Source organism: Phyllostomus discolor, chromosome 4 (assembly GCF_004126475.2).
Source record: "Phyllostomus discolor isolate MPI-MPIP mPhyDis1 chromosome 4, mPhyDis1.pri.v3, whole genome shotgun sequence".
Lineage (NCBI taxonomy): Eukaryota > Metazoa > Chordata > Mammalia > Chiroptera > Phyllostomidae > Phyllostomus > Phyllostomus discolor.
The window spans coordinates 5,177,627-5,196,808 of record NC_040906.2 but is presented as its reverse complement, the minus strand read 5'-3'; the positions used below and the strand labels follow the sequence as shown (position 1 = coordinate 5,196,808).

General features: G+C 49.7%; 1 protein-coding gene, 1 long non-coding RNA gene and 3 other non-coding genes across 7 annotated transcripts; 1 reads left to right on the top strand and 4 right to left on the bottom strand.

The window, feature by feature from the left end:
* Positions 1-525: 525 nt before the first annotated feature.
* Positions 526-10,742, bottom strand: NCL (nucleolin). Of its 3 annotated transcripts, none has more exons than XM_028508871.2 (14): positions 10,042-10,742; positions 8,887-9,003; positions 7,172-7,661; positions 6,618-6,800; positions 6,419-6,505; positions 6,084-6,225; positions 5,230-5,354; positions 4,184-4,307; positions 3,532-3,689; positions 2,726-2,849; positions 2,363-2,496; positions 1,719-1,845; positions 1,125-1,348; positions 526-997 (listed from the first exon to the last, which is right to left on the bottom strand). In XM_028508871.2, exons 1-14 carry the CDS (start codon positions 10,291-10,293, stop codon positions 921-923), a joined length of 2,364 nt encoding a protein of 787 aa, XP_028364672.1. In that variant the 5' UTR covers positions 10,294-10,742; the 3' UTR covers positions 526-920. The 3 variants fall into 3 exon arrangements, with proteins under 3 accessions (XP_028364672.1, XP_028364673.1, XP_035878618.1); XM_028508872.2 differs by having other exon boundaries at positions 6,615-6,800; positions 10,042-10,228; XM_036022725.1 differs by lacking the exon at positions 6,618-6,800 and having other exon boundaries at positions 10,042-10,227.
* Positions 1,530-1,664, bottom strand: LOC114495821. The gene has a single exon (XR_003684487.1). It is a non-coding gene; the product is annotated as a small nucleolar RNA SNORA75 (small nucleolar RNA).
* Positions 2,160-2,239, bottom strand: LOC114495831. Its single transcript, XR_003684496.1, has one exon. It is a non-coding gene; the product is annotated as a small nucleolar RNA SNORD20 (small nucleolar RNA).
* Positions 3,106-18,333, top strand: LOC118499970. The gene is made up of 3 exons (XR_004902489.1): positions 3,106-3,364; positions 4,099-4,103; positions 18,323-18,333. It is a non-coding gene; the product is annotated as an uncharacterized LOC118499970 (long non-coding RNA).
* On the bottom strand, positions 6,305-6,374 carry LOC114495827. The gene has a single exon (XR_003684492.1). It is a non-coding gene; the product is annotated as a small nucleolar RNA SNORD82 (small nucleolar RNA).
* Positions 18,334-19,182: the final 849 nt, after the last annotated feature.

Here is a 19,182-nt window from a genome sequence, read left to right as displayed (position 1 = left end):
GGCAACGCTGTAAGGGCGCACACTGTACATGGGAGCACGCTGTGCATGGCAAAACACCGCACCAAAAGGCTGCCGGTCAGCCCCCAACCCAGGCCCATATGGGAGGCAGCGGATCAGTGTTTCTCTATAATCAACGTATCCTTGGATGAGGATCTAGTAAAACTAATCAATCAAAACGTCTGGGTCGTTCCACATTTTCTGCAAAACCAAAGGTCTTGGCAGTTTAACCTGAGGTCCGTCTATTGGATTGGTAGTTTCCTCCCCCACTGCTGTCCCAAAGTCTCTGAATTCCCTTCGCTAGCCACTGGCTGTTCCAGAATCCGGGCTCACAGCCACGTCACCTGAGGCCCATTTCCTGAGCACTGTTCGTCCAGCTGGCTATTGAGCAGAGGCCACACAGACCTCCCTTCCACCAAAACTTAGGGTTGGGGCACTTGAAACCCGAGCACCAAGCACTTCCGTTGGGGGCGGGGGGGATCCGAGGTGGCAGAGCCATTCCAGGAGAAACACTCTAGGAAGTACAAGTCTGGCACCAGAGTTTAGGACTTTTAATCTGTCCCAAAGTTGCTGAAGCAAAATCATGATAAAACATTCTGCTTTCCTTTACACCCCCCAACACACACAAAAAAAACTATTTGTAGGAAAAAATGGTTTTGTACATGGGAAGAAACAATATAAATTCAAAACAGATAAGGGTTAGCTCTATCACTCCTCTCTTTAAAAAGTTTATATGAATATCCAGTCAAAACCAACGGGGCATCTCCCTTGAAATGTTATCTATATGGGTTTCCCAGCAGACCACAGGGCTGTATACTGTGTCGGAATGTCCTCAGAAGGCTCTGTCAGTGAGCAGGTAACAGAGTAAAAACCCCAGAGTCCTTTCTTTCAAACGGAAGAGGGAAAGACAGGAATAGAAGAAACTATTCAAACTTCGTCTTCTTTCCTTGTGGCTTGTGGTCGCCGCCGCCTCCTCTGCCTCCCCGAAAGCCGCCTCTGCCTGTGGGAAGGGAAGACGTCATTAAGGAACGGGAGCCGAGCTGCCGGGAGGAGCTCTCCCCTCCCCAGTGACCGGGACGGCCGCGGCAGCACCACCGCACTCGGAGGCGGCCCTCCGTGATCCTTACCTCCGAAACCTCCCCGGCCTCGGCCACCGAATCCTCCTCGGCCTCCTCTGCCACCACCTCGGCCTCCAAAGCCACCTCTGCCTCCGCCGCGACCCCCAAAGCCACCTTCACCCTTAGGCTTAGCCCAGTCCAACGTGACTTTGTTTCCATCAATTTCACCATCTTCCATGGCCTCCTTGGCTGCTTTGGCATCTTCCTCACTGTTGAAGTCTACAAAACCAAACCTAGAATGCCAAGTGAAATTACCCATTATAAAGCAGAGATACAGAATACGTGCCAAAGCTAACCTCACGCAGTGGCTAGCGATCCCCGAGAAAGTAGCCTTACTCAATGGAGAAAAGAGCCGAAAGACCAGAGTAGCTCTCTCTGGCAAGCCGGCTGGTTCCACTGACAGCCTGAATACCAGAATGTCTCACAGAACAGCAGGCTGTACCTCTGAAGACTGGAGGCAAAGCAACGCTAGCTCTGTGAACTGTCTCTCCTTCTCGTGCGAATCCATAAACTGCCACAGACCGACAGCAAGGAGCTCAATGAGAAGACACACAAACGGCCCCCCCCCCCCCGCCCCGCCCCAAGTCGCTGCCTGCAGCTTACCCTTTGGAAGATCCCGTCTCCCGGTCCGTGACTATCCTGGCCCGGACGGAGCCATCGAACGACTCCTTTAATGTCTCTTCTGTAGTCTCCTCAGACAAGCCTTTGACGAACAGAGTTTTGGACGGCTCTGGGCAAGAACAAGATAAACCGTTTATTTAAAATCCTAATTCATGACAACACGCCAGACCTCCATGTTTAGAGTAACTACTGGCCAAGAACACTTGTCTTAGCAGAAGTCTGCAGAGTCTCTATGAGAAAAAGAAGGTAATCTTAGCAAACTGATGCTTAATTAAAGCCAAGGGCTTAAATCAACTGCCCCCCCAAGATTAGCTGGGTCACCAAAGCAGCTGAACTGCCGCCTCAGACGGCTCACGGAAAGCAGAGCCCCCCCAGACAGGGCCGAGGACCCCAGCGCACACCTGCTGCTCAGAGTCGACAGGGCTGGATCAGAACTTGACTATCTAGAGGAATTTTCTTGGGATTTCATCAACTATTTCTCAGACAATCAGTCATCATATCCAGTGTCATTGACTCAGCAGCAACAGAAACCCCAAGTGTTCGCCTCTAGACCTGACCAAAAAGCGACAGCACGGCACCAAGGACAGCCACCCCCCGTCCACGAGGCCCTGTTAATGGTAACTTACGGCTTCTTGCATTAGGTGATCCCCTGGGTCCTTGCAACTCCAGCCTGATTGCTCTGCCCTCAATTTCTCTCTTATTACAGGAATTTAAAGCCTCTTTAGCATCTTCAAATGAAGCAAATTCTATAAATGCATACCTGAGAACAAACAGCCAATATTTAGAATTACCAAGCTAGTGGCTCCTTTGCAACTACATCTAATGCCATTGAGCCTTTTCCCTCAAGCACGTGAACAATGTTCTTTGTTTCATACAGACTTGTCGGAAGTAACCCCGCTTCCAAAAGCCAGGAAAGCACGGTTTTACCTCTCTATGCCAAGACACTCGTCCAGACCAGAGCAACACCACAGGGGTACGAGTTATCTTACCCTTTAGATTTGCCATTTTGGTTCTGGGCCACTTTGATAGAGGTTGCCTTCTCAAACACTTCCTGAAGAGTTTCTTCTGTTGCACTGTAGGAGAGGTTGCTCAAAACCAGAGTTTTTGATTCACCTACAAATAAAGAGATGCCACATTAAGACGGTGAAACAGTGGTTCACAGCTGCAGTCACAGCTGTTTACCTTGTTAAGAATTTCTGTGCTTTGCCCTGGCGGTTGTGGCTCCGGACTGAGCGCCAGCCTGTGACCCGATCGGCACATGCCTACGCTGCAGGCCAGATCACTGACTGGGAGCATGTGAGAGGCAGCCGACTGATGTTTCTCTCCCCGTTTCCCAGCTCTTTGAAAATAATTTAAATCTTAAAAAAAAAAACAAAAAAAAAAACACCTTTTCTGTGCTTAGGAGCATTAGCATACTATTTTCTCAACACGTTAACTTTGATGCAGATGGAATCCCTACCGAGTATCTCAACACACCAAGTACCTACTATGCACTGTGTTCTGCTTCCTTCTATTCCTGTCGTTCAGGTGCGTAGGCTGACTACTGGGCTGTACATTCCTAGAACAATTCTCTAATTTTAAAATGTACATAATGTAAGTTATTTAAAGTCTAAAACATACATACACAAGTCTAATGCAAAATTTCAGATACTGAACTACTATTAACAGAGGTGTAACTTGCTTAATCTACACCTATATTCAAATTAATCAACCAACTTTATATTCAAAGTTCAAAGATGCAAAGGGTTTCTCTCCATCAATTCTGGAACTCTGTAGGAAACGTATACATTCTTACCACTCCAAGTGCTATTCTTTCCACCTCTATAGTCTTGACTTTGACCTTTCTCTCCGGTGTAGTACAGGGAAATGGATCGCCCATCTATTTCTGTTCCCTGCTTTTCTTCCAAGGTTTTCTCTGCATCAGCTTCTGTCTTAAATTCAATATAAGCAATCCTGCAATAGGGGGAGGGAGGTGCATTAAAAACCCTAAGATGTCACTTTTCAAACCTTACCATTCAGTACAAATGTTTTCATCTTGGCAACATGACCTTGCTTTAAGCACAATAAATATCTTATTTTATACTAATGTCTGCTTGTGGTTTTTTGCCATCTTCCACTTTTCAATCAAAACTTTCGCCCCAATATACAAAGTTTGCCAAATACCCCTAGAAAACTTGTTCACGGCAAGCCTAGCCACTGTGCCTCATCGCCACCCCTCACTGTGCACCGGGCACAGTTCATGGCGCCTCGCAGGCAGTAACCCATCTCTGAAGACACCGAGTTAACTGCGTTACCCTCAGTGTGCGGGTTAAGAAATTGAAGCATATGTTATAAATGAATTTGCCCAAAATCATACACCTAGGGAAAGTTAGATCAATGTTTCTTTTATAAATCAGAAGTGCATTAATTTTAATGAAACTCAACAATCCAGCAGACACAAAACATACCCTTTACTCTTTCCATCCTTGCTGACTAATCTGATCTCCATGGCATCTTCAAACACTTCTTTTAATTCGTCCTGAGTAACTTTATAAGGCAGATTTTTAGCCAAAAGTGTTCTCGCATCTCGATCTAGATAAAAAACAAAAGGAGCCAGATGGGTTAAAAAACCTCCCTTGCAAGATACTGAGCAACAGAAAAGTCACATTCAAGATACAATCCAAGACCCTACAATGTACAAGACACTCTGGCAGTACCGAGACGTGGCAGTGGCAAGACAAGCTGCTGTCACAATGGACATCACACCATGTGCCGGACACTTACAACCACCTAGTAGGCGCTCAGTATTTTTTAAATTTAGAAAATCATACACACACGAAACATGACCAAGTATATGAAGGATACAAAAATAACAGTCAAGGACCAGATCTGGTTCCAGGGAGGAAAGCCCTCTCTGTGCTAACTTAGGTACCGGCACACCTTGTTTTATTCACTTCGCTTTACTGTGCTTCATACGTAGGTATTGCATTTCTTCTTTAAACTAACTGAAATCAGGATCCTCCACCAGCAAAAAGGCTGCAACTTCCTTACTATGATGCTTGATGACGGTGGTCTGAAACCAAACCCACAGTATCTCCAAGGTATGCCTGTACATCTAACCATTCTTTTTTGTTTTGTTTCTTGTCTGACTTGGGAATTTGTAACACCAGCAATCGGTGCCAAACACTGTTGTGAACATTTAACATTCTCATTCAACCCTCAATACTATGAGGAAACCAAAGGAAAAAGGCCCAACTACTTAACTTGGCCAGTTAAGACTAGAAACATTTCCATTAACGAGTTACCTATTAGTATCACAATTACCTAAAGCAGACCCTGACCGGGTAAGCTCAGTTGGTTAGAGTGTCATCCTGATATACCCAAGCTGCGGGTTCAATCCCTGGTCTGGGCACACACAAGAATTAACTAATCAACACGTAAGTGAACAAACAAACAAAGAGATTCTTTCTCTGAAATCAATAAAATTAAAAACTTTACCTAAAACAGTACATACCTTTTTTACTGTCTTTTCCCTTTGGTTTTTCTAGTTTAATTTCATTACCAAAGACTTTTAAACCAGTGAGTTCCAAGGCTTTTTCTAGGTCTTCAGCAGATTCAAAATCCACATAGCCAAACTTCCTTTATGGTGGCAAGGCAGAGACACATAATCACAGGTTTGAAAAGGACAAAAACAAGAGCTACACTAACATATTCTAAGTCAGCAGTGGCACTAATGTGATAGTGCAAACAAAGATTTAATTTACAGGCAGCCACTCTATTAGCAAAATAAAGGCAGGCTCTGAGAGTTAGGGATGCAGAGCACGCTCTAAGTCCCAGGCCTGATGCAAGTTCACCTCTGAGACTGTCTGCTTTAACTACACTGCTCATAAGGACTAACAAAAGAACCCGTTCAAGCATCTAAATTAAGTGAATCCCGTCTGATTAAAAGCATTCACTATCATGGCTACTTGGTATCTGAAAATTTTAGATAATAAAAGCTTTAAACACTCATAGCTTATTAAAAATCATTTTGTGAACAAGAGGGGGTGGAAATTGGAGGGAGGTGGGGAGGGCTAGGGGGTGGGTTGGGATGGGAGTAAAAGGCAGAAAACCACCTGAACAATTAAAATAAAAAAAAATTAAAAAATCATTTTGTGCCATCAAAAGTTAAGGGACATTACGGAAATTTCGATTTGGGGGCTTCACAATCTGATAACCTACATGACAATTCATTAATGTCTAAACTCTGAGGACATAGTCAAGCCTCAGGGTAGAGGACTAAGGTTCTAGAAAGGGAGGAAAGAAAGCATCAGCAGACCGGGGAGGATGTGCAGAAGAAATGCTATGGGTCAGCTCTCCCACACTTACCGAGACATACCAATTCTGACATCCACAACAGCAAGATCATTTTTAGCAAAAACGTCACTGATACCCGTTTTTAATTCAGAAGCAGTTTTGCTGAAGTTCAAGTTTCCAATAAAGAGATTGAAAGCTGTAGTTGGTTCTGTGGCTGTACAAAAAATAAACTAGAATTAATCTAACATAAAATAGGATCAGAACTTCATTTCCAGCACACATCTGTATACACAGCACATCAGCACGTTGCCACGTAACATCAGGTTTCAGTATTAAGTCCCTTTGTTGTTCATCATGTGTGCTATTGGGTGCCACCCCCCCCCCAATCCTGCCCAGTTACCAGTTACCTTCCACTTTCTGCTTCTTGGCTTCAGGAGCAGCTTTCTGTTTGGCCATCTCCTTCTTTCGTTTTCCAGGTGCTTCTTTAACAGGCTCTGGGACAAGATTTCAAACAATCTGTGTCATCCACATGTAGCCACACATGTTCAAATACCTCCCTTAAACAAAATCATACCAGTATAATTTAGAATCTAACTTGATTACCACCTTCCTCTTCATCGTCCTCATCTTCATCGTCCTCCTCCTCCTCCTCTTCATCATCTTCATCGTCCTCCTCTTCATCTTCATCATCTTCTTCATCCTCAGCTGTGCTCTTGGCCTTCACAGGAACAGCTTTTGTGGCTTTCTTGCCTTTGGTTGGCACAACCTCCATAGGTTCTTCTTCAGAGTCTAAAAGAGACGCTACCTAGTTAAAAACTCAAGAGAATTATCTCCCATCAACATTTGTTCTAGATATCTCAAGGAAAAAAAATACTGTGCTTAGTAATTATGGCGAGAATCAACAGGTTACTTGGAAACAGACCCCTGTATTTTGAAAAAGACTCCTAGAGTATGGTACGTTAAGCATTTTCTCAAGGGCAGGCAATTCTCCATGGGTATCACTCTAGTGCACAAAACCAGCCCCGAGGACCCCGGAAGGGCCGTTATCTAGCCCCGTGGTGCCACAGGAAGAGTATGTCTGCATGTGGCACGCCCCCCCAACCTCACCCCTAATGTATCTTACAAACATGAGCTCAAGGACTACCAACAGAACTCCTTACCATCTTCTTCATCATCCTCATCATCCTCATCTTCTTCGTCGTCTTCATCCTCATCTTCATCATCTTCCTCATCATCAGAGGCAGCAGTGACAGCAGCAGCTTTCCTCACTTCTGGCTCAAATTCATCCTCATCTTCATCCTCATCCTCTTCATCATCATCTTCACTGTCATCATCTTCTTCCTCATCACTATCTTCCTTCTTCGCATTTTTGCCATTCTTGGCTCCCTTGGCTGGCGTGGCGGCTCCCTTCTTACCAGGGGCTGCCACCAGTGCTTTACCTGGTGTGCCTCCCTTCTTGCCAGGTGTGGCCACTGCTTTGGCTGGCGTAGCTGCTGCCTTTTTGCCAAGAGCTGGCGTAGCTGCCGCCTTTTTGCCAGGGGTGACAACTGCTTTCTTGGCTGGCGTGGCTGCAACCTTTTTTGCTGGGGAAACAATCACCTTCTTTCCTGGAGTTGTGGCAGCCTTCTTGCCTTTCTGAGGAATGATAACCTAAAGAGTAAATAAAACAAACAGGAGTCTATTCACAAACTTAAAAAGCCTTGGTCCCACATAAAGAAATGCTAAGCTTTGGCACTGCCTCTGGTTCAAGACCAGGTACATTAGCTACATGCCAGCACATTAACCACAGGATCAGGCTACATGTCCTTCTGTGTACCTGAGAGGTTAACAGTCTTCATTTCCAGGGAAAATATCCAAGCATAAAGGATGAACCCTTCACACTTCAAACACCTCTGGACCCAGATCTGTGAATTTCTGGGCCCCACACTCTAACCACTTCGGCTTTGAAGCAGCGCACCTTAAGTGTGCTCTGCAAACAGGCCGCCTGGACACCGTCTGCTTCTCTGTGGCCCTAGGCAAGGTGTTTGAAGCCTCAAATGTTTTTCTCTTCTGAAAATCATTAATGGGACCAACTCTACATGTTGTTTTTAGGATTAGCCATTGATTTCTGTAATTAAAAGCCCTGCACTCAGAAATCTCTAAGTGTTATCTATGGAAGGTGATATAAAGTTCACTGAAACCTCAGTCTTAGAACCAGAGATAAAACGAGGATAAAATAAGCTCAATCCTTGCAAAATTAATACAAATTAGAGGATGAGCAGTTAGCTTTGATACACACATTACTTATCTATGTTGAAGTCACACCGAAAGGTACTTTCTGTTGGCCACCAGTTTTATCAGGTAATGTGTTGAAATAAAACTTTTGGTTTTCTTTAGAGTCAAGCAACAGCAGCCAGGAGTACCGAACAGTGCCAACACTGGCACACGGGGAGGTAGCAATCCTCACAGAGAAGTAACAGTGGTTAGCATTACAGAACTCGTACAAAGAACAGAGACCGGCCTGCAGGCTGCAAAACGAAATCTGGGCAGGGTAACCGCAGACCTGGGTGCCCCGCTCAGTACTGCCCCATACAGGACAGCAGCCCAGGCTGTCTCCTCCTCTAGCACGTGGGGCTGACACACTGAAACTGGAAAAACGATTTATGTATCATCACACTAAGCCCTGTCGAGGGCACACGAGGACCTTTTCTCTCAAGCTCATTCAAATACTCACCCTCCTCATGATATTCTGACAGGTCAAGGAAGACCTTGGGAAACATTCAACTTACAACAGGAAATGTGTGAATGGATACAGCCTTAATTCTCCCTGTTATTTTCAGACCTCCAATACCACCCGTATTTACCCTCCATTCTGCATAAAACTGTCCATCGTTACCTCTTCTTCACTGCTTTCATCATCTTCATCTTCTGACATTTCTTCATCTTCACTGTCTTCTTCTACCTGCTTCGGAGGAGGAGCCATTTTCTTGGGGTCACCCTGGTTTTTACCAGCCTGAAACAGACGGTTGCGGACACGTTACACCTCCCACACTTCAGGACAACACTCTTGCTTCACCACCGCTCCTCCTAACAGCGATGTGCGGGCGTGCGGGCGTCTCTTTCTCAGAACCCACTTTTCATTCATACTGTTAAAGGGCGAAACGTAAGGCCACCTTACACAAAAAGATAACTTCAAGGAAGTATCTTCGTCTTCCTGTTGCCTTCATGAAGCGCACCCGTTTTAAAAACTACTTCCAGAACCTATTCTCACACCAGATCCAATTTCTTAATACTCAGGAGCCTACGGTCGGACCACTTTTAATGGCCAACCACCCACAACCCTTTACCTAGGGGAAAAGGGTAGTTTCTGTTACCTTATATCACCATACTTGATGAATTTAAGTTAGGGCAACTTAGAGAAAAAACATATATACATCTCTTAACTACCTTCGGTCTTCACGTGCAGATTTCCTTTCGCAGGGAAACCCCGCCCCTTCCAGGCCCACTGGGGCCACGTGGGGTAGCTCACAGGCCGCCACGTGCGCGCAGCCCGGCTCGGAAAGCGGGCGGCAGGACTTCCCTCCGGAGCCCACCTCGTGCCCATGGGCCGCAGGCCGCCATCTACCGCAATCCCGCCGCTTCCCGCCTCAAAGCGCAGTCCCCTCCGGAGACGCCGCGACTCAGCCGGCACGGCCCACGTGGCGGGCCGCGCGCCCAGACACGTGCGTCGGGAGGCGGGGCCCCGCTCGCGCCAGTCGCAGGAGTTTGGCCTCATCGGTCCACCCCGAAGCCCAGCGCCCCCTCCCCACGCTCAGCCCCCAAGTCTTTCACCGAGGAATACACCACCCACGACACCTGCCGAAGCTCTTCACCGCGCCACCCACTAGCCAAAACACGCGAGACCTCCGCGTTCGTCACGCGAGACTTCCCGCAGCATGGCGCCCTCGAACGCGCCCGGGGATGGCGTGCGGGGCCTCCTCCTCGCGGCGCCGCGCGCGCTGCTCGGAGAACAGGCCTCGATGTCCGTGCTTACGCGAGAAAGGCCTCTTACCTTTGCGAGCTTCACCATGATGGCGGCTTGTGGCGGCCGAGTGTGTGGCGCGTGAGTGGCGCAGATGAGCCCAACGGAACCTAACGACGTCGATGGCGGCCGCTGGTACTGAGGATCCGGAGCGCGTACGTTGCGCTGCCAGCTAGAGCTCGAGACTGAGGCGAAAGACTGAGCCTGCCCAGTAATCGCCTCTGGAAAGACGACGACTGTGCCCTCGTGACTCGGCTTCAACCAACCAGAGTTCGCGCTCATCCCGAGAGCCAATCGCGGACCTCTACCAAGAACGGCGCGGGGCGGGGCCCGGGGGAGTGGGCGGGCCGAGGAGTGGGAGGAGATTCGGTTTCGGCGCCCAACGGGGGAGGATTCGCTTTGTGCAAGCCCGGCGTTGATTGGGCGGTGGGCGCGCAGTCACTGAAGCGCTTCTCCGCGGCTCGCGGAGCCTGCGCCGTGGCGCGGACGTTTTTTTTGGCGCCGCGCGTGGCCGATCTCGGTTACTGTGGGTTCTCGTGGTCTCCTGTGCCCGACTGTGTCCGGATCCTGTCGACTCGGACGGACGTTCTCGACGTCCCCATCCTGCGCTCCACGCTCAGCCTCCGGCGGCCGTGGAGAAAGGAATGAGCCCCCCTTCTCCGTGCTGATGGGCCGAGACCGACGGTTCACTCCGTCGGAGTCCGAGGCCCACCTGAGCCCCGCCCGCCGGCGAACCGGGGCCAGCAAATCCCGTGTGCAGGTGATTCCCTCCCGGGCCACGTGCCTGAAGTTGCCTCCTGCGGGCTGTTCGTAAAGACAATAAATAAGTAAAAACAAAGGCAGTCGCGTATGTCTGAGGTTTACTGTGGACAGTGCACACATATATTTAATCTCAAGTAACCGCGGGACTAGGTAGTTCTCCCAGGGGGGGGAAACAGGCTTGGAGAGGGAACTTTCGGGCAGTCCCAGCGTGTTATCACTTGGGTGGGGAAAGGAGCTCGGTCCGGACGACCACTGACCTGTGCCTCTGACCGCGCACAGGTTCCGTTGTTACTTGGAGGCCGAGCAATCAGTGGTACCGCATGGTCCAGCAGTAAGTAGGTCCAAAGAGCCCGGGGAAAGGCTCCCTCGATGGCAGAGGCACGGAAGGTTCTTTCCTGTGCCTTTGCCACTTGTTCCTATAGGTGACTGGAGGCACGTTAAACTGGCGCCGAGCCTAACCCAGAGCACTTAACCTCGGTGTCCAGCCTCCCCGGGATATATTCCGGGCATCTGGCACCTCATTGTTCCTACAAAACCAGGATACCTTCTGCTACGACGCGGTTCCCCAACGGAACTGATGTTCAGAATCACCGCTGGAGATGCTAATTAGAGAGGTCTGGGTTGGGGCTCAGATTTTGTATGTTAACAAAGGCCCGTGGGGGTTCTTGTGAGCAGCCAGATTATTTTGCAGTCCTTATCAGAAAATTCCTGGGGCTGAACACACGGGAAACCCATAGCGATTCGCTGGGGCGCTTTGACCAGGGAGGAGCCTGGAGGAGCCTGGGGCTGTGGTCTGCAGCCTGCTTCCCTAAGGTCTGAGGAGGTCACATGTTGAACTCGGGGATGGGGGCAAAGGGGACACCAGACGACGGGACAGAAAGAATAGCACGAGGTAAGGCAGGGTGGAATAAGATTCTGGTGTTTCCAAACAATTAGGCACAGAGAAAGCCTAATGCACTCATGGGAAGGGGCTGGAGAGAAGAGCAGTGGTCACGATTGAGTGACTGAGATGAACTTAGAAATACCGGCAGGGCTGGCTCCTTGTCACGCAGATTTCAGTTTACATAACCTCTTCGAGAGGCCTTCCGCAACCCTCCAGTGAGAAGCGCCACCCAGACTCCCCATCACATCACCCTAATTGTTTTCTGCAGGTACTTACCAAGGCCTGGCATGTTTCTTGGCTGCTCATTGTTGGTTTGGTCCCTCCCCAACCATGAGGACACAGGCTTTGTTCTCTGCTGGGTTCCTGCAGCCGAGGTAAAAATTCTTTGTTAAATGAATGGGTGATGTATACGTGTAAAAGAAGCAGCAGAGAACAGCAGTACAACTTAGCGTTCGAATGCCTTGCTTCGAGTCAGTCTGGGACAGAAAACTAGGAGTATCTACTACTTAACGTAACACCTACTAAGTTTCAAGTGATGTTCCAGTTCTTTATAAATTCATTTATTTTTCACCCTGGCTGGTGTGGCTCAGTGGATTGAGCACCGGCCTGTGAACTGGAGGGTCCCTAATTCGATTCCCAGTCAGGGCACATGCCTGGGTTGTGGGCCAGGTCCCCAGTAGGGGCCGCGTGAGAGGCAACCACACATTGATATTTCTCTCCCTCTCTTTCTGCTTCCCCTCTGTCTAAAAATAAATAAAGTCTTTTTAAAAAGTTATGGAGAAAAACAAATATTTTTAAAAATATTTTATTTATTTGTTTTAGAGAGAGCGGAAGAGAGAGAGAAAGAGAAGCATCAATGTGCAGTTGCCTCTCATGTGCATCCTGCTGGGGACCTGGCCCTCAACTCAGGCATGCGCCCTGACTGGGAATCCATCCGGTGATCCTTTGGTTCACAGGCTGGCATTCAATCCACTGAGCCACACCAGCCAGGGCTGCCCTTCACATCTTGATCAATGCCCTCCCAAGCGCCACCTTTGGCTGGGATTTTTGGTGGCGGTTCTGGCAGAGGAGGGACTGAGTGCGGGAGAGGTGAGGCTGCCACGTGCCCCCGAGGCCTCCCTGCGGTTCTTTCCCCTGGATTTCCACACTGAAGCATTCGACCAGCCTCTGACACCAGCCCAGAGCCGCAGGGTCACTTGAGCAGCCGCTGACCACCGCTGGCTCAGCCCACTGACATGGCCGGACCAGCCCTCACTACCCAGTGCACCTGTCTGCACTGAGGTGCCCACTCCGGGCACCCACGGACACTTCCAGAGCCAGAAGCCCAGTGGGGCCCCAGCGGGCCTCACGTCAGTGAGGGATCCGACGGACACCGGAGGGAGTCCGCAGGTCCTCAGAAGCGTGCACTCCAGTCCCCAGACCCAGGCCTTCCGGAACCCAGTGTGTCGTCGGCTGGGCTCCCCCCAGAGCAGGAACATCACGTCGGTTCTCTAACACGGAGGGAGTTCAAGCAGGCAGTTGGTTCCAGGGTTAACAGAATTGCTGAGGCGCCAAATGGGACCTGAGGCGCCAGCCGCACACTGCTGCCACCTGCAGACTGAGGTCCCCGGTAGGTTCCTCCACTGAAGGTGGAGCCGCAGTGGGGGGACCCGGGCTGCTTCCAGGTTAGCTGCCCAAAGCCCAGGGTCCGAGGGCACCACCGCTGGCCCCCGGAGGAGTTCCCAGCCTCCACTCCCGTGCTCCACGCCCGCCTGAGGCTGAGGCCCAGGGTGTCTGCTGTGAGACTGTGGACACGGGCCGAGCCCATGCCAGGCTAGCTTCTGCCTTTTTGGGTTCCCCAAGGCCTTTGCTGATGGTTCTAAGCTCTTCCTCCCTTGCAGGCCTTGCTTGTCCTTTACCCAGCGTGTTGATGCACAAGGCAGCCAGGGCTCAGGGGCCAGAGTCAGAGGACCTGGCCGTTGTCTCCTGGAGGCAGCCTGAGAAGCTCACTGCCAGCTCAGGAGTCGGCCATCCGCTCCCCTACTGACCCAGTGGCCGGGGCCCCCGGAGCCTGCTGGAGGGCTGCTCCTGGGCCCAGGGGCTCTCCGCAGCTGACTGCCCGGCTGCATATCCTAGCCTAGGCCCATGGTCGGCTTTCCCTTCTGCCTCCAGGACGCTGGGACTCTCTGGAGAGAAATCTCGTGATAACACGGGTCCGGGTCTCCAACCGTCCCGCTCAGCAGCTGCTCAAAAAGTTCTCCAGGAGCTCTGCACCGGATCTGGCCTCTGGTTCCATCTCCCCAGCCTGGATTCCTGTCTTCTCTGCAGAGCTCCTCGCCTCTCCCCACCCCCTCCCTCTCAACAGAGTCACCCATTTTCCACTTCACAGGGAGATACAGACCTCCCCAGGGCATTGCCACTTTGGGATTTGCATGCAGCCTGGGTCCTTAGCTTCCCCCTCTCCCTGCCCCCCTTCTAGGCCCAAGAGAAGCTGGAGTCTTTCTCTGAAACAATAGCCTTTCCCCGTGGTCAGGTAGCTCAGTTAGAGCATCATCGTGACACCCAAGGTTGTGGGTTTGAACCCCAGTCAGAGCACATACAAGAAATAACCAGTGAGTGCATGAGTAAGTGGACCAACAAATCAATGTTTCTCTCTCTCTCTAATCAATAAGTTAAAAAACTTTTTTTAAACCCATATCCTACCCTGGCTGGCGTAGCTCAGTGGATTGAGCATGGGCTGTGAACCAAAGTGTCTCAGGTTCGATTCCCAGTCAGGGTGCATGCCTGGGTTGCGGGCCATGACCCCCAGCAACCGCACACTGATGTTTCTCTCTCTCTCTCTTTCTCCCTCCCTTCCCTCTCTAAAAATAAATAAAATCTTAAAAAAAAAAAAAACAAAAACAAAAAACCATATCCTGCCCTGGCTGGTGTAGCTCAGTGGATTGATCACTGGCCTGAGAACCGAAGGGTCGCCGGTTCGATCCCTAGTGGAGGCACATGCCTGGGTTGCCCACCAGGTTGGGTCCTCAGTGTGGGGCGTGCCAGAGGCAACCACACATTGATGTTTCTCTCCATCTCTTTTCCCTTCCTTCCCTCTGTCTAAAACAAAAATGAATGAAATCTTAAAAAATAAAATAAAAACCAATATCCTTTCCCTGGGGACCCCCACCCTCCCCACCAGGCCCACCCACAGATCTCAGCCACACCCTCCCCCCCACACTCTCCTTGCCTTCTGTTGTCCGGCACCGGAGCAAGCTTGTGGGAAGACTGGAGAAAAGTTGCCGCCAGTCCCGCCCAGGACCCACAACACCCTCTTGGTCGCTAGTGCAAAGCAGACTGTTGGACCTTCTCTTTCTGCACCGCTTTTCTCTGGACCGTCTCCCCTGCCCCCATACTCCTCCCCTGCTTCCTGCCTTTCTCCCCCCTATAAGTTCTCTCCCTGGATAGCCTCCATGGCTCCGTGCCCCGCTCCCTACTGTACACACCCCCACCCCCTGCCCTCCGCCTGGACCTCCTTCTCCGCTGGCAGCTGCGGCTCCACCCCCCAGTGGAGACCCGCCCCCGAGGACGCCCAAATCAGGGTCCCTCTCCAAGAACACCTTGCCTCCTGGGCTCCAGATACCTCCTGTCGGTGTCCTGTAAATCCTCAAATTCAGAGTGTCGCAAACTGACCTCAGCTTCTTCCTCCACCCTGAACTGCCAACTTTCACACCTCGGTAAAGGAGATACTACAGCATCCAGCCCTCCAAGCCAAGAGCCGGATGCTGTCTTAGACCCAACCCTCTCCCTCCACTCGCACAGCAGATGCTTCCCAGGGCCTGGCCTTCAGGTGTCTTTGGAGTCGGCCCACGTCCCACTGCGTCTAAGTCACGCCTTCATCAGGTCCTGCCTGGATGAACGATGCAGCACTTCTGAATCGGCCTCCCCGACGCGAGTCTTGCTCCCGCATCTTCATCCACCACACTGTTGCCACTTCAGCGATTTATTTGTTTGTTTGTTTTTTATCTTCACTCAAGTACATTTTTTCATTGCTTACATTTTTTTAAGGCTAAACAACCCAAGTATTTAAGACCGTATTTATTTATTTTTAGAGAGAGGAGAAGGGAGGGAGAAAGAGAGGGAGAAAAAACATCGATGTGTGGTTGCTGTTCACGTGCGCCCCACTAGGGACCTGGCCTGCAACCCAGGCATGTGCCCTGGCTGGGAATCGAACCAGCAACCCTTTGGTTTGCAGTCCATGCTCAATCCACTGAGCCACACCAGCCAGGGCTCATTTTTATTTTTGTAACATTTCATTTATTCATTTTTGGAGAGGGGGAGGGGAGAGAGAAAGAAAGCAAGAGAAACATTGATAGGGTGCATCTCATAGGTCCCCAACCTGTGACCTGGCCTGCAACCCAGGCGTGTGCCTGGACTGGGAATCAAACCAGCAACCTTTCAGTTTGCAGGCCAGCGTTCAATCCACTGAGCCACACCAGCCAGGGCTTTCATTGCTTTTAGTGAGAGAAGCAAGGAGAGAGTGTTTAGAGAAAGGGGAAGGGAGAGAGAAAGAGAAGGAGAGAAACACTGGTATGAGAGAGAAACATTGATTAGCTGCCTTTCATACGGGCCCAGACAGGAGAACCAAACCCACAAGCCAGTCATGTGCCCTGACTGGGAATCGAACCCACAATTGTGGGATGACACTCAACCAACTGAGCCACACCAGCCAGGGCTTTTTAAAATTTATTGATGTTAAAGAGAGAGGTAGAAGTTGGGAGAGAGAGAGAGAGATTTATTGTTCCACTTATTTATGCATTCATAGTTGACTTTTTAAAGATTTTATTTATTTATTTTTAGACAGAGGGGAAGGGAGGGGGACAGAGAGGGAGAGAAACATTGATGTGCCGTTGCCTCTCGCACGCCCGCTGCTGGGACCCGGCCCGCACCCCAGGCCTGGGCCCTGACTGGGGACATAGGCATAAATCTTTCTGATTGGCGGGTAGGCAACCCTTTCCTAGATGCAACACCAAAGCATAAGCAACTAAAGAAAAAAATTAGATATGTCGGACTTCAGCAAAATAAAAACTTTCATGTTGCAAAGGACACTATTAAGACAGTGACAAGGGCCCTGGCTGGTGTGGCTCCGTGGAACCAGAGGGGGGTGGTCAGTTCGATCCCCGTCAGGCAGGGCACATGCCTGGGTTGTGGGCCGGGTCCCCAGCAGGGGGTATGCGAGAGACAACCATACATAGGTGTTTCTCTTCTGCTCTTTCTCCCTCTCTTCCCCTCTCCGAAAATAAATAAATAAAATCATTTTTAAAAAGAAAGTGAAAAGATAACCCATGTGGGAGAAAGTATTTGCTGACCTCTTATGTTACAAGAGGTTAATATACAGAACATATAAAAAAATTCCTACAACTCAAAAACAAAACAGCCAATTAAAAAATGGGCAAGGAGCCCTGGCTGGTGTGGCTCAATGGACTGAGTGCCAGCCTGCAAAATGAAAGGTTGCTGGTTCGATTCGCAGTCAGGGCACATGGCTGGGTTATGGGCCAGGTCTCCAGTAGGGGGTATGAGAGAGACAACTAACCGACATCTCTCACACTGATTTTTTCTCTCCCTCTTTTTCTCCCCCCTCCCCTCTCTCTAAAAATAAACAAATAAAATCTTTTTTAAAAAATGGGCAAGGATTTGAATCAACATTTCCCAAAGAAGATAGAACAAATAGCAAATAAGCACGTGAAAACATCCTCAATGTTACTAATCATCAGGAAAATATAAATCAAAACCACAAGGAAGCCCTGGCTGGCGTAGCTCAGTGGATGGAGCTCGGGCTGCGAACCAAAGTGTTGCAGGTTCGATTCCCAGTCAGGCCACATACCCGGGTTGCAGGGCCCCCAGCAACCGCACAGTGATCTCTCTCTCTCTTTCTCCCTCCCTTCCCTCTCTAAAAATAAATAAATAAAATCTTTAAAAAAAACCCACAATGAGATAGATCGTCTCACCCAGGAGGATAGATACAATAAGAAGAGTCAGGCAATATCACACGTTGGAGGGGACGCGGAGAAGTCAGAGCCCTGTGCAGTGCTGCTGGGAAGGGAAGGGGGCGCAGCTGCTGTGCAAACAGCCTGGCGGCTCCTTAAATGGTTAAACCCAGAGGCACCACGCAAGCCAGCAAACCCGCCCCGAGGTGCACAGCCCAGAGAAATGCAACGTGTGTCCCCATGCAAACCTGCCCGTGAACGTTCACAGCAGTATTACTCATAACTGACACAAAGCGAAACAACTTAAATGTCTGTCATCTGATACGCGGGTGAACGAAGGGGGTCCATCCATACAATGGACTATTATTCAGCTGCACACAGGAAAGCACTGGTACATGCTACAACATAGATCATGCCACATGCTGCAACATGGATCAACCTTGAAAACAGTGAAAGAAGCCAGATACAAAACCCCAGATAGTTTATGGCTCCACTCATTAGCAAATCTTTTGTTGTTTTTTTTTAAAGAAAGAGTGGCTTTTAAAAAATATTTTATTTATTTATTTTTAGAGAGGGAAGGGAGGGAGAAGGAAAGAGAGAGAAACATCAATGTGCGGTTGCTGGGGGCTGTGGCCTGCAACCCAGGCATGTGCCCTGACTGGGAATCGAACCTGCGATGCTTTGGTTTGCAGCCTGCACTCAATCCACTGAGCTACGCCAGCCAGGGCTATCAGCAAATCTTTAGAGACAGGATGGAGACCACTGGTTCCCAGGGACCCAGGGGCCAGGAGGGCAGGAATGGGGAGGGACTGCTCCAAGTATTTCATGACTGTCTCCATAAAGTCATGACAATGTTCTAGAATTAAATAGTTGTGATGGTCACACAACTTTGTGAACATACAGAATAAAAAAAATAAAAACCCACCACAGGACTGTACACTTCTGTGACTGCGAAAAGGGGTTCTATGGAAAGGAACCTCACAGGGTGATCTGACCATGAATTGCTAACTGGGCAGGTCCCGGTGGGCAGTCACATGCCAGGCACAGCACTTTTCAGTGAAAGGTTTATCCTTGCCCCAGGTGAGCCCTCCCCGCTGCTTCTGTGCACCCAGGTTAACACACCTCTGAAAATAACCACCCTCAAGAGAGCACATAATTATCATGTAATTAACTGCCCTGTAATCCAATTGCTGCCTTGCTTTTCCCACCTCCGTGTACTGTTCGTTACTTTCCCTCTTTAATTTCTTTGTTTTCTTCTTACCCCAAACTCAGGAGGTCGCTTTGAAGGTTAACCGATGGCATGAATGAACGGCGCACGGTACTAGGAATGATGAACGGCACCAGACATCAGACCTCGGCTCAGCAACCCCCTTCCCAGGCTCGGCTGCGGAAGAACTCAGAGCCGAGGAACTCAAACACAAGCAAAAGCTCATTTTGAAAGTCACAGCAGTAGAAGAAACAAGTTACAGAGGCAAAAAAAAAAAGGGGGGGGAGGGGCTCTGGGGACTTAGGAGAAAGAAAGGCAAAGAAAACGTGTGTAGGGGGAGGCACTGGCGTGCTAGGGTGGGGGAGCCCCCCCCC